The 15,146-nt window shown below is 38.2% G+C and overlaps 1 protein-coding gene across 3 annotated transcripts in view; it reads left to right on the top strand.

Moving 5' to 3' along the window:
- Nucleotides 1-15,146, top strand: part of magi1b (membrane associated guanylate kinase, WW and PDZ domain containing 1b) — a 416,356-nt gene that overhangs the window by 389,147 nt on the left and 12,063 nt on the right. For all 3 annotated transcript variants that reach the window (XM_048606419.1, XM_048606418.1, XM_048606417.1), the window contains 2 exons: nt 872-1,015; nt 6,286-6,424. In XM_048606419.1, coding sequence (XP_048462376.1) covers nt 872-1,015; nt 6,286-6,424 — 283 coding nt within the window. The remainder of the gene's footprint in view (nt 1-871; nt 1,016-6,285; nt 6,425-15,146) is intronic.

Genomic DNA, 15,146 nt, shown 5'->3' with positions numbered 1-15,146 from the left:
GACAGCTCATCTATATCATGTTTTGTTATGGATCAAATTTAGTAATCACATTCCACAGGGAGTCCAAACCAAGTGAAATCTAAGGGTTAGAGTGAAGGATGTTTGAACAAAAGAACGTGAACTAATTCAGTCTTCATTTTAGAGGATTATGGTCTGTCTTTTATTCATATATAATGCTTCTATAAAGTTTTTAATTTGGACAGTACATTTGTTTGAGCATTTGAGTTTTTCTGCAGTCCAGTTTAAGTATCCTCACAGGCTGAGGAGTTTAAACTGAAGTATAAGCATGCCAACACAAGTGGAGGGTGCAGATGCAAGGTGACAAGTTCATATTGGCAATTTCTACTTTAAATGTGGACATAGTTTATAATGGGAAAAGTTGATTTTATAAAGTATGAATAGACATAAGATTTTTAGTACATTATGGATGATGCAGTTGAGCAGAGGAAAGCAAGTGGGAGTTGTGTTCAAATAGGAATGATTGATCTGCTGGAATGAATAATCCTAATTGATCTCTGGTATCAAAGAGGTGTCTGTGAGGAAAACTAGGGTTAAAATGTTTTCTGAGGTAATTGTTCCTGCTGTTGGAGTTAATTGGTTCTCTGGACGGGAGGATAGATTCACTGGTAAAGACAACGGAGCAATTACAACTGAGTCCCAAGAACTTGATGTGGTATTAATATGCAAAACTCCCCCAGACCAGGATGACCATTTTTTTTTAAACCAATAAGGTGTGTTATTAGTGGGATATATGGGCGTTCATTTATCTAGATTTTTTTTTCATGTATATTTGTCATTAAGATTTCACAAGTCAAGAAGATACCGCTTTTTTTTTTGCAAACATTGTTGAATGTTATTTTTATCTTCCAAGGAACCTGAACTGTACACTGTGGAATTGGATAAGGGACCAAAGGGTTTTGGATTCAGTCTTCGTGGTGGGCGTGAATACAACATGGACCTTTATGTACTCCGATTAGCTGAGGATGGTGCTGCCATCAGAAATGGTAAAATGAAGGTGAGTAGATAAAAAGCAGCATCAAAAACAGATGGTACATGTATTAATTGTTAGATACCAAAAGCAAGTTATCACATTCTATGCTTAAAAGAAAACTGATCAAGCTTATAAATTCAACCATGTGCCAGGAAGCCTGCTTTGCCATTCGGTATATGATCATCGTTGATTTTCTGCACCAACTGCACTTTCTGGCCAGTTTCCCATAACATTTGATTCCTCAAGGGAGCAAAAGTTTGTGCCCCAGCTTGAAATACAATCGGTAACGGGGCATTGTTAAACCTTTTGGTGTAGAGAGTGCCAAAGATTTCCAAACCTTTGAATGAAGAACCATTTCCTAATCTTGGTTGTAAATGATCAACCCCATAAACTGAGATTATGGCTGGAATCTTCCCATCCCCTGAATGATGTGGGCATTCGTGAGGGAGTTGAGAGACTCACGTGGGATCGACAGTGAGGAGCTTCCTGCCATTGTGAGTAAACAGCCTCATAGTAGGAGTACCCCCCACTCCCCTGCCCCCGACCGGGGACGAAAACTTGGGAGGGAGGGAGGCAGGCAGGATCCAGGCAAGTGGAAGATGTTTATTCGGGCAGAATCCAGTTGATGCAAGGAGAGGGCCAAAGAATCTTCCCTGAATCAGAAGGAAGATCAGTGACACACACTGATTTTTGCAGTGAAAATACAGCTTTTTACAATAATCAAACACAGCGTAGTCACTGTCCTTCGTTCTTAATCCATACACCCAATCCCATGGCTCACTTAATCAATGATGGGCATTCCTATGGACTGTCCCAGGTTCCCATGGTCTTACGGCGTTTGTAATCTCTTGGCCTTGGGGTCTTTCTATGAATCCTATTCATTCACATTCCAAATGTTTGCTGGCTACGCTCCTTCAGATCTGTCTCAGGCTTCTTATCTCTAAGGACAGTGTGAATTCTATTATTCATTGTACTACATAGGCTTTAATTTATCAAATTCAGCCATTGCTCTAATATTTCCCACTGTCCCAATTACATAACGTTAAAATAAAAAGTCAGTGAGTTTTAAACTAATTGCTACAAGGTTAATTTCTGTTATAAAGTTAATTACAAAGTATAATGTTACACAACTAATTCTACTGTTAACATCTTGTAATTTATGGGTTGTGAGCAATCTATCTTGTTCAGGGCATAAGAGAAGATGTCTCCTAAGACTAGTTAACCTTTACATCCATGCTTAGATGTTTTTTAAATGCTTGTATTATATTCTGGTTATGCATTGAAATCAACTTCTATGATTAAAGTATTTTTAACTAGAAAGTATGTAATATTGCAAGTACCTTCAAAGAAGCAACTATTTACTATGAAATAACTTTAGCTGTTGTCCTTGCAGCTGCTTAGGGATTTAATCTAGCACCTGATGTTATTCATTCACTGGGACAATCATCCTTTCATTAATAAGACTAGAACTGGTCATTTATCTGTCCTAAGGCATTCTCTTATCAGAACTGTCTCTGATGGGAACATACAGTGTTCTTTTACTGATCTTTTATAGCAGTTCTGTTCAAAGTTACCGTTGTATTTCACTGTCTGAGCAGGCTGCTTAGTTTTGTTTACCTTCTGTCTGCCATCTTGTAAGCAGGCATGGACCACTTAGTGTGGTCAGGTACAAATCACCTTATGTAGACAGGTACAGGTCACCCATACACACATGATCCATCCAAGTGTTAAACTGAGAGATGAGATTCCAGCATTGAGTGGTGAGAGGCCTAATAGGCACTGGCACATATTAACATTGTCTTTATTATATTTTTTTACCTCGGTAAAATGCAGCTTCCTATTCTCACACCCACTGCATAGAAACTAGTTTAGGCAAATTCCTAATATGTAAGTCAGAGCAAGTACCTGGCAACTCCAGCTCAGCGCTTGTTCCTCCATAATTCGGCAACATCGCAGGGCACGCTCCATGGTCTGTAACTATACACACTGTCCATCTAGCAGGACCTCCAGGTCCCCATTGACAAAGCAGGTTGTCAATAATCCTTTATCTGACATGTCTGGGACAATTACCATGAACCATAAAGGGTGGTGGTGCACTGCCAGTGCCTGACTGGGTTTCCTGATGGACTTTCTGACCGGTGCCAGAAATCCTATGATATTCCAGCCAGCGCATCCATCTGTGGCAAGTGGGTAAATTAGACAGTTGTAGGGGTGTGGTGCATGATTAATGAGTTGAGTCTGGGGTAACACAAGAAACTCCACTAGAGCTTGAGGAGAGCAACTCTTGAGACTTGCCAAAACTGAACTTAAGTAATTTCTGATAAGATTCAGTCCCGTGTTCCTGTGCAATCAATGTCCAGCCAGGAGAATCACCTCTCATTCTGCTCCACTCCAGACAGTCAGGACCACATTTTACTCAGCCTCTCATGATGGAACCTCCCTAACATCCCACAAGTTAATTAGCCTTTGGTGTGCCACTGATGAAGCAATATCGTATTCTTTGGACATAGCGAAGGAAATAGTGCACATTTCTCTCCACAACCTGACACAATTGTAGCAAGACTTGCTAATCTGACAATTAAATCCCCATGAAGTAAAGGCCAAAAGTTAGTTTGCCTTTCTGCATGCTAACTTACAAATGCACCCAATTCAAATGAACAATAATTATAAGTTTTTTTGCATCTTTCAAAAAAAAATTGATTTTCTATGTTTTACTAAAGAAGTGAATAACCTTGTAAACTAATGTATCGAGTTTGTCCTATCTTAAGTGGAATGAAAAACAAAGTTCAGGCTCAATTGAGAAATGAAACATTGCATTGAGTTGATTGAGTGTTCATATCATTAAAGTATTGCTTTTATTGTATGTATGGTTAATATTTTAGTTTGTGGAGTAGTCTAATTTACTGCAGCAGTAAAACGGTTTCAAAATTTTCTGTCAAAACTGAAATTTAGGTGGTGAAGGAAAGAACACTAAAGCCAAGACTTTATTCATTTACAAAATTTTATTTTCAGAAACTTTTACATATTGCATACTGCCAGCAATTTTTATAAAAAGATCTTTCAACTTCTTCTTGTATAAATAAATATTTTTAATTGACTTGACATGTTATGACATACCTCGAAAGGAGGTGGGACTTGAACCCAGACCTTCTGTCAGGCACGCTGCCAGAGCATCACAAAACCTCTAACAATAACCAGGGCTCTGGCTTACTATTCCTATGACATTACTACTATTCCAATATTTTCTCTTTCCAATTAATAACCAGTACCTGAATACAATGAACCCTTAATTAATGTACAATTAACTTCCAAATGATTTTACTAACTTCAATATTAGAGAAGTTGAATAGCTGGAAGAGGCAAGGAATGGATAAGGCTAAGTGGATGTAAGTTCAAACAAAACCTGGATCATCTGAATGAATTCTGATTTTTCTGCTTCAATGAGAAAAAATGTTCATACATTACTTAAGATGAATAGATACTGTATTCCTAACTTATAAATGGAGAAATCTGATTATCAATAGCTTAAAATGGTGAAGCTGTAGTTTTCAGGTTAAATTTTTTTAGAATAACATTTCCCTTGACCACATTGGCATTGTAATGAATCTGTCCTACTCGAGCCGAACTGCTATCCATCGCTGAAACTTTCCTTTTATGGTGATTACTGGTGCAAGCATGACATAGTAACAACGAACAAGAAGACGTGCATACTGAGTGATTTTTATCCTTCCTTTTAACGTAAGGTGAAGATGTATGTTAGTAATCAGTGCTATGGTTTGCAAACCAAATGTATCATCATGACTGCCAAAGCAATATTATTTATTTATTTAAGTACTATAATTTCTTTACATGTGCAATAATATTTCCCCACTTACAATTGCAATCAAGCCAAGAGTAAGTTATGAGTATTAATAAGAAACTAAATTAAGCACGCAGATAAGACATTTCAACTACCATAATGAAGAATGTGAACAAATAAGGACAATGGTAGATTCCAATACAATGTCCTGAAATGACTAAGTGAGTAGATTAGGAACTGTTAAACTGCAGTGCTGAAATTGATCACCCTGTCTTAGTTTATGAATTATTTGTCACTCTTTATCAGAGCAGGGAAGTTATCCTTGTTGTCCTGGCCAATATTTATCTTGCAATCAATGTAGCAGCTAGTGAGAGCTGACTGCACATCAGTTGGCTGCCATGTTTCCTACATTACAATTTGACTACATTTCAAAAGAATTGTATTGACTGTAAAGTGCTTTCTAATATCCTGTGCTCATGAAAGATACTAGATAAATGCAAATGTTCATTTTATAGTAGAGTACATGAAGATTGCAACAAAAACAGACATGCTGTTGGTTCTTTTCGTCTTGCAGTGATCAGAACAGAGCATAGGATTCAGGAGTAGGAATAGTCTATTTGACCTTTTTGAATCTCTTTTGAATTTCAGTTAGATCATGGTGAATGTGGTTGTAATCCCGGCTCCACTTTGCAGCCTATATCGTCAACGATCTGTCAAACTCCATCTTGAATAAGCTTTAAAGACTCATCCTCCACTACCTCCTGGGTTTAAAACAACTCTCATTGTTGTACACAGTAAACCTCTTTTTAAACATTGTCCCCTTGTTTTGCTGTCTCCTAAAAGAGGAAACATTCTTCCTCTGATTGCCCCAAGATCGTAGATGTTTCAAAAAACACCTCTCTTTCTTCTAAATGCCAATGGATATAGGCCTGATCTGTTCAATCTACATTCATAAAATAAGCCCTTCATCCAGAAACAAGTCGGGTAAACTTTCTGTGTACTCATTGTAAAACAATTTTTTTTTCAAATATAGAGACTGAGGCTCCACACAGTCCTCTGGTTGTGGTCTGACCAATGCCCTGTACAGCAACAGTTAAACTTGCTACTTTTCCATTCCATTCCCCATACAATAAACAAAAAGAATCATAACATACACCGTATTTCAAAGGGACAACAATTTGTACTGCATAACAAAAGGGTGAACTCTAGTTGCGGTGTTGCCATGGAAAATGTAGCAGGCAACAGTGATCCTAAACTTTTGTTTAAATTCAAAGCAGGTAATTTGACTCTGATCAAGATGGTGGAAAGCGCCAGGAATTTTTGTTTGATCCTTGTGGTAATCAGCAGTTTTAGAAGACAAGTGGAGAAAATAGGAAAGGGTGGTTTTTAAACAAAATAATTACCCAGTTTAAAAATGTTTGATTTTTCTCAAAGATCCCCTCGTGCTGCTCTGGTGAAATCTTCTTATTTATATTTATGATTATTTTGTTTTTAGGTTGGAGATGAAATTCTGGAGATCAATGGAGAATCGACCAAGAATATGAAGCATTCTCGTGCGATAGAATTGATTAAAAATGGTGGTCGGAGAGTATGCCTATTTCTGAAACGTGGAAATGGTTATGTGCCAGAATATGGTGGGTTGCCCTATGAAAATGTTACTTTCTCCAATACTATCACTCCATGAGTGATTGCTTCCTCTTTTTTTTTCTGTTAAGATTTGGGAATTGTTTCCTTTTTTCACAAATGTCTTATCTTTGTACAGTTTTTGGTTCTAATCTGCTGATACTAATTCTGTACAATTGCTATTTTCCTTTAAAATGGACTGGAGTAAATATAAGTACAGGCAGGACAGCATCTTTTTCCAACAAGAATATTTGACTTAGTTCAATTCTTCATTGTTCTAATGCCTACTGAGTATATAACTATACAACAAAATGTTTGTTAAATGGGGATAAAACCACAATTTGAGTTTCCATCCTGGAGCCAAAAGTAGATTGGAAGTGTTTCAATATTTACTGATTTAAACGATCATGTTTGCATCAGTCATCATGGAAACATTGTCTTATTGCCAATTATTTAGTTACAGACAGATTTTCATTAACAGCATACTGTAATCTTGGTTACCTTTTAAAAAAAAAAATTGCATAAATGCAGAACAGTTTTATACTTGCAATCTGCAGTACTTGTACTCCAGACCTTTCTGATGGAATTTTCTATTTAACAAGCTGGTTTACTCGAAAGATATATTCAGATGCTCTTGATGATTTATTTAATGTCTTGCTGCTTCCTTGAAAAGTTTGTGAAGTTTTACATGAGAATATGAAGCTGAATTTTAACACCTAAATTTACTAACACCTCTCTTGAATTCAAATGAATGGAATTAATTATTATTTTAAAAAAAAACTATCGTTACCAAAAATAGAATTCTCAACTTCCTAAACTTTTGATTTTTTAAAATCTCCATCGAAGTGATGGGCCTCACCTATCTGTAAGGGTATATATTTTTGTAACAAGTTCTGTAATTAATTTTAAAATGATACATAACGTTCCATTGGATTTAAATGTAGTTTGTAAATATTTAAATGAGTCATTGTTTATATGCAATTTTGACTTATTGTATTGTGATAAAAAAATGGAATGCATTTCCCAGTAGAACTTCCTGGTGCTCTTTTTTTTTCTGTATCCTTTGGTCTTGCAGCTGCTGTCTTTGCAGTCTAATTGATTTTTGCCTGGACAATCTGACTGGAACAATAATAAACATCTTTCCACGATCAACAGAGTGATCAATCCTGTTGCTGCTTACTAATAGGGAATCTAAATCTATCTTCTGCTCTTTTTCTCTCTCATCTTTTCTGGGTGCTGGGCTCTTCGTTCTGCCCTCAGCGATGATACCTCCTAATCTCTCCTCATGCATGAGAAGTGACAAGCACGGGGAGTCTTGCTTCTACTTAATGGGCCCTAATCAAAATACGGTTGGTAGACAAATCAATATTTGCTGCTTCCATCTTGCTGCCTTAGGCTCATACTGTGTTCCATTTATGTCCATTCAGCCATATATCCATGAATATGCTTACGTTCATCAATATGCAGGTTTCCAACTGATCATGCGAGCAGAATTCATTTATTTTGCCTACGTTTGTGGGACGTGAGCTGTTTTAGAAGAACCTGATGTTTTTGTATTTAGTATAATTCTGTGTTCACTAAGATGGAACATCATATTACAGTTGGATAAGTCCACCATATCAATTAGTACACCTTGATTCCACAAATTGAAATTAATGGTGTTTAAAAATTGTATTGACGATGTAAGCAATTGCCCTAAGTCTTTATTTCAAGAGGTAAATATTTCATGATTCTGAAGGAGGAGGAGGAGGCATTAAATTGAATATTTCATTTTCAAATCTTGTTTCCTTATGAAACCTTAAATAGAACAGTGATGTACTTGATTATGCTGTACAGAATATCAACAGAACTTTTATTAGCCAAGGCATAACAGAAAATTCTGGGTTAGCTGGCTGCTGTTAACCAGAGTCAAATTGTCTGCTTTGAATTTAAAGAAAATTTTGGGATCACCGTTGCCTGCTACATTTTCCATGGCAAAACCTCAACTAGAGTTCACCGAAAAGTATCCTTTCATTATGCAGGACAAATTGTTGTCCCTTTCATTTGAAGTCAGTAGAAAGCGAATGGGATAACCTGTACGGTCCATTATATTTATCTCAAATTTGGATGATGCACTTTGGAAGTTCTTCATTTAAAGTTATGGTAAAGTTTCAGAATGGAATATCATACTTATTCGCATCATTTGGAGTGAACAGCAAGACATTTTATCACAAATAATTCACGTCTCTTGCAATTTGTTTTATACAGCCCTGTTTATTGATTTGAAATTGATAAACCTAAATGTTGCTGATTTTGACATTGTTACACAAGCTGTGAAACAAAAATTGTTATATTGCAGTAGAGATTTTGTTATGTGTGCTAATATCAGAATTTATTTTGTCGATTGAATTGCAAGTCTTCAGACTAAATTTGAGCCAGTACACTATGTATAAACTCTATTGTGGTATTAAGTGCATTTAAGTGTTTCTCGAAAAACACTATGCACACTGTTTACCAAGGACCCTGTATGTTAAAAGTTTCAACTCAGTGTTCGACATTACCAATTTTGGCATTTTTATTCATGTACTACTTTTGTAGTCCCAACACAACCATGCATCAAGTTACTGTCATCACATTAAAGGTGTTTTCCTACAAAAGAGGGAAAAAAATAAGGTTGCATTACATGATGCCCAATTTGCCTTTTGGATCGGGGGCTTGAATTGTTTGTATGTGTGAATTGGTGCACATCATGAAAAGTGGAATTCGATCCTTCACGAGTGCCTTGAAAGAAGGGGTTAGACTATGGAAATGATAGTGTCTCTAATATACTACCATTTGACCAATGAAAAAGATGCAATACCAAAGATTGTATGCAAATTAAATTAGCTAATGAAGAATAGCAGTCCCTGGGTAATTAGCCGCCCAGTCACCCAGCACAATGTTTGGTTTATCCTGTGACTCTTGACTTGGGATATAAAATGGTTTCAAATATAGTTAATGCTAGAAGGGAATGCAAAGCGGCCTGGTGTTTTGTTTGAAACTGGAACTCTGCAGATACCTTAAAGATCAAAGAGGTCGTCGGTGTGGAACCACAGGAAATGAGAGATTCTAAACAAATGTTTTGCGTCAGTATTTACTGTGAACAAACACATGGAAGCTAAGGAACTCGAGGAAATAAGTTTTGATGTTTCGCAAACAGTCCATATTACAGAAGTGGAGGTGCTCGGGGTCTTAAAAAACATATAGATAGTTAAATGTCTGGGACCTGATCAAGTGTATCCCAGGACATTTTGGGAAGCGAGGGAAGAAATTGTGGGGCCCTTACCAGAGATATTTGTATCATCTACAGCCACGGGTGAGGTGCTGAAAGATTGGAGGGTGGCTAATGTTGTTGTGCCTTTATTTAAGGAAGGCTGCAAGAAGAAGCCTGGGAACTACAGACCAGAGAGTCTGATTTCTGTGGTGGGTAATTTGATGGAGGGGATTCTGAGAGACAGGATTTACATGTATTTGGAAAGGCAAGGACTGATTAGGGGTATTCAGCATGGCTTTGTGCGAGCGCAATCGTATGTCACAAACTTGATTTGAGTTTGTTGAGGATGTGACCAAGAAGATAGATGAGGGCACAGCAGTAGAGATATTGACTACATGGACTTTAGTAAGGCCTTTGTCAAGGTTCCGCATGGTAGACTGGTTAGTAAAGTTTGGATCACGTGGGATTCAGGGAGAGTTTGCCAATTGGATACAAAATTGGCTTGATGATAGGAGACAGAAGATGGTATGGAGGGTTGTTTTTGGATTGGAGGCCAGTGACTAGCGGTGTTCTACAGGGATTGATGCTGGGTCCACTGCTGTTTGTCATTTATACAGAATGATTTAGATGAGAATATAGGACGCATGGTTTGTAAGTTTGTGAATAAGGTTATCAAAGATTACAAAGGGAACTTGATCAATTTGGCCAATGGGTTGAGGAGTGGCAGTTTAATTTAGATAAATGCAAGTTGTAACATTTTGGTCAGATGAACAAGAGCAAAACTTACACAGTTAACAGGAAGTGTTGTCGAACAGAGAGATGGAGGGGGTTCAGGTACATAATTCCCTGAAAGTTGTCACAGGTAGATGGTAATAAAGAAGGTATTTAGCACACTTGCCTTCAATTACTCAGACCATTGTGTATAAGAATTGGAACGTCATGTTGATGTTGTACAGAATGTTGCTGAGGCCACTTTTGGGGTACTGAGTACAGTTTTGGTTGCCCTGCTATAGAAAGGATATTTTTGAATTGGACAGGGTGCAGAAAAGATTAAAAGGATGTTAATGGAACGAGAGGGTTTGGGTTCTGAGGAGAGGGTGGATACCCTGGGGCTTTTTTCATTGGAGCATAGGAAGTTGAGGGGTGACCTTAAAGAGGTTTATAAAATTGTGAGGGGCATAGATAAGGTGAATAGCAAAGGTCTTTTCCCTGAGATAAGGGAGTTCAAAAGTAAAGGGCACAGTTTTAATGTGAGAGGAGAAATGTGGAAAAGGAATATGAGGGGCAACTTTTTCAGAGGATGGTTCACGTGTGGAATGAACTACCAGAGGAAGTGGTAGATGCAGGTAGTTACAACTTTTAAAAGACATTTGGGCAAATACATGAATAGAAAAGGTTTAGAAGGATATGGGCCAAACTTAGGCAAATGGGAGTAGTTTAGTTTGGCAAATGTGGTCAGCATGGATGAGTTGGACCTAAGGGTCTGTTTCCGTGTTCTGTGTTCTATGACTGTATGACTCTATACACCAAGTTACCCCATCACTTTTTAAAAAAATGCTCCAGAGAGTGCACACAACTGTACATTTTTTAATATTAGGATTACTGCAAAAGATGTAAAAGTACCTGGATAGTCAACTGGGATCAATTTAGCTGTTACAACTAAGCAGTGAATTGAGAGGAGTAGAGATTTTACAATGATCCCCAAGTTATCTTAGTTCGGCTTAAAGTGCAAGTGTTCTCCAAGAAACCAAGTGATGATTGAAACATTAGGACAGACGTTTGGGAGATTAAAATGATAACTTAAGTCTCTTTGAGTTCCAATTTTCAGATTGTAACTTAAAAGATATCTGAACAAGGTTATATCTAATAGCATAAATGTCTTTTCTATGGATATCCTTGGGATATTTCTTTGCTAAATACCTAAATTCCTCGATTTGATTTAAGTGTTAATGTTTGCAGGATTTGAATATGTTTTTCAGAAAATATGAAGCAGATTAATTCCCCTGTTCTCTTTGTCTGTTTCTCATCTCTTTCTCAGCCCTGAGGTTATCTGATGACAGTCATATTTGGAATCCCAGAGATGTTCTGTGCAAATAAACTGACCTGAAAATGACAAATTGTCACTTTCAGCAACAAGCTGGCATAAAACCGACAAAAATAAAAGTTCAAAATCTAAGCTGCTAACTTTGGCTCCTCGATCTAATTCTACACAGCATGTGTACTACATAGGAACATTTGAGAAAGTACAGAGCTCCTCATTTCAAATAAACTGTTTCACTGTTGATTTAACCTGAACCTTGCCAACTGTTTAGTGAGTTCTCCATTGATGTCTTCCTCCGTATAAACTCTCCTGTCCATGTTCGTGGACATCCCAATACTCTTATCCTCCCAAGTGTGGCCTCATTTCCCATCATCTAAATCATTGATAAAGCCTTCTCTAACTTTTTTTAATCACACCCCTACCATTCTCAAGCCCCGTCTAACCCCACTACTCATCTCTTCTGGAATATCTTTTCCCACAGTCACTTACAACAATGTTTCACAATTTCCCCTTTGGTTTTTATCCTTGCATTTGCCATGATGCTTCTGCAAATATCAGTTTGCTCAATCTCACCCTCATGTCTACCTTTAATGCCTCAGTAACGTGTTTCATAGTTATTTTCCTCCATACCATCTCCATTTTCACTCCTTAAAACACAGGGTGCAGACTTTAATGTTTTGAAACACGACTGATGTAGCCGTTCATCAGCAGGTCTGGATGATCCGCAGTAAATAATACTGGTCCTCCCATTCTCTGCCAAAACTGCTTACTGTTCCTGAAACACAAAAATAACTTTTGACTCCTCCTCCTCCTCCTCCTCCTCCGCCTGCTTCTCTGCTGCCTGGCCTGCTGTCTTCCTCCAGCTCCACACTGTTATCTCTGACTCCAGCATTGGCAGTTCTTACTATCTCTGAATATCATCTAATATCATCTTTCTCTAATATCATCTTTCTCCTAAAACTCCCCCTCCATCTTTCCAACTTCCCCTCCAAGTGTACAGTAACTCGTGTGTCTGAAATTCAAATCTGTTCAGATGCCTCTGAAACTTTCCTCCTTTCCCATAGCTCTGAAGGTAATTTTTTTTTAGTTTTTGCCCATATATCCCATCATGCCTTTTCTGAAATCAGCTTGCCTTTGAGAGACACTGCCTTCTTCCTGGGCCCTACTTCCCCTGAACTAATGACCACTCGGTTCCTTTTCCTGACCTCTACATGAGCTGATTTCATAAATGTTTCCCTCTTAGACGCAGTCTGTCTGCTTGCCTTTCAAATCTGCCAGAATTGTTCACTGCTTCATACAATCCATTTATGGCCATTCTATCCTTGCAAATTGCTGCCCATCTCCCTTAATGTCTTTCCTCTCCAATCAGATTTCCAACCAGCTGCAGGTGAAAATGGATCTGATCAAAATCACAAATTACCTCCTATATAATTGTAACCATGTTGTATTATCCATCTTGATCCTTCTTGCAACTTTGCCATAGTTGACCACACCATTCTCCTCCAGAATATCATCTGGATGGCACTGTGTTTCTGCTTTTACCTATCCAATTAGAGAATCCTCTGTGGTGGCTTCTCTTCCAATTTCCATGCAATTACCTCTCGGGCCCACTACCTTCTCTCCTTAGTCTATTTTTTATTTTTCATTGATAACAAAAACAGAAAAATTTCAGATTCCACATGTACACTGATGGCCAGCCCTACCTCAACACTAACTTTTCAAGAGCCTTTTGCTTCATCTATTGCCTCAGACTGCTTGTCTGACACCAAATCCTGGATAAGCTAAAACCTATTTCAGTTAAACATTGGGAGGGCAATAGCCATTCCATGGTCACATCCCTTTTCCTAGTCATTGACTAAGGCTGTATCAGAGTGTGCATAATCTTAACCTTCAGTTGACCGCACAACCCATATCCTCTCCATCAAGAAAAACACAGACTTTCATTTCTGAAATACCGCTCAGCTACACCCCATCCTCAGCAGAAACCCTCACCCATGCTTTGATTATCTGCAGACTCGATGATTCCAATGTACACCTAGCTAGCCTTACAGTTCCCATAGTCTAAAAAAAAATTAAAGTTCTGCTGTCCCAATGCTAATGCTAACCTATTTACTCCATGCCTTGTCCTGTATTCATTCTCAAATACAGCCACTGTAAAATTCTCATCCATGTGTTCAAATCATTGCTTCATCCCATGCCTGTGTTAGTAACCTTCCCCCATATAACCCTTCGCCAACTCTGGCCTTTTTACTATCCCTATTCCTTCACATTATCATTGTTGACCATGCATCCTATTGTCTTGGCCTTAAGCTTTGGAATTTTCAATATGTTTTTGTCTCTCCAACCCTCCCCCTTCCATTCAGACACTGTTCAAAATTTCCCTCTTCTCCAATCCTAACGCTTCATGCTTTGAATTCATGTCAACATTTGTTCAATTATGTGAATTTAATATGGTAAAGGAGTTACGCAAATATAAATAACTGTTGAACGTCCAAGAAATCTGCCGCCTCCTAGCTGGTGAATTAATGATTGTAGTCAGGTCATTGGATAAAACGAAGCATAGATAGGATGGCACATTTATTAAAAAGGAAAGAAAGCCTTGCATCAGCAGAAGTGTCCCATCTATGAGGCCACACCATGGTATGAAGGAGCCTGACTGGAAATTTATCTATCCTCTCGATTGCTGACTATTTCAGGAAGCAACTATCGAATTTTTTTTTTTTTTTTTTCTCTCAGAAGTGTATTCTATTCGAATCAAAAATGTTGAATTGGAAAAATGCCAGGATGTTAAATATAAAATCCTAAACTAACAGGGTGGCATGGTGGCACAGTGGTTAACACTGCAGCCTCATCGCAACAGGGACCTAGGTTCGATTCCACCATCGGGTGACTGTCTGTCTGTGTGGGGTTTGCACGTTCTTCCTGTGTCTGCATGGGTTTCCTCCGGGTGCTCTGGTTTCCTCCCACAGTCCAAAGATTTGCAGGTTAGGTGGATTGGCCATGCTAAATTGCCCAGTGTTCAGGGATGTGTAGATTAGGGGCACGTGTCTGGGTGGGATGCTCTTTGGAGGGTCGATGTGGATTCGAGGGGCCAAATGGCATCCTTCCACACTGTGTAGGCATTCTATGAAATTCTTTGTGGCACTGTGCTCATCAGAAGATAATCACTGTTGATGCAAATGAACATCTTCCCGTGATCTATAACCTGATGAATGTGAGCCTCGATACAAAATGGGATTGTTAGGACACAGAACCAGGCTGTTCGGCCAATGTTTGTGCTCCACATGAGCCTCCTCCAATTTAATTTACTCCATCTCACCCCATTGATATAACCTGTTCTCCATGCAATTATCTAGCTATGCCGCATGAATTTATGCAATTGATCTGAACCAATCCATGTGGTGGCCAGTTCCATATTCTTGACATTCTGAATAAAGAAGTTTCTCCTGAAAAGTATGTT

The sequence above is a fragment of the Rhincodon typus genome, chromosome 16 (genome assembly GCF_021869965.1).
Source record: "Rhincodon typus isolate 14 chromosome 16, sRhiTyp1.1, whole genome shotgun sequence".
NCBI lineage: Eukaryota > Metazoa > Chordata > Chondrichthyes > Orectolobiformes > Rhincodontidae > Rhincodon > Rhincodon typus.
This window is presented reverse-complemented; position numbering and strand designations above follow the sequence as displayed.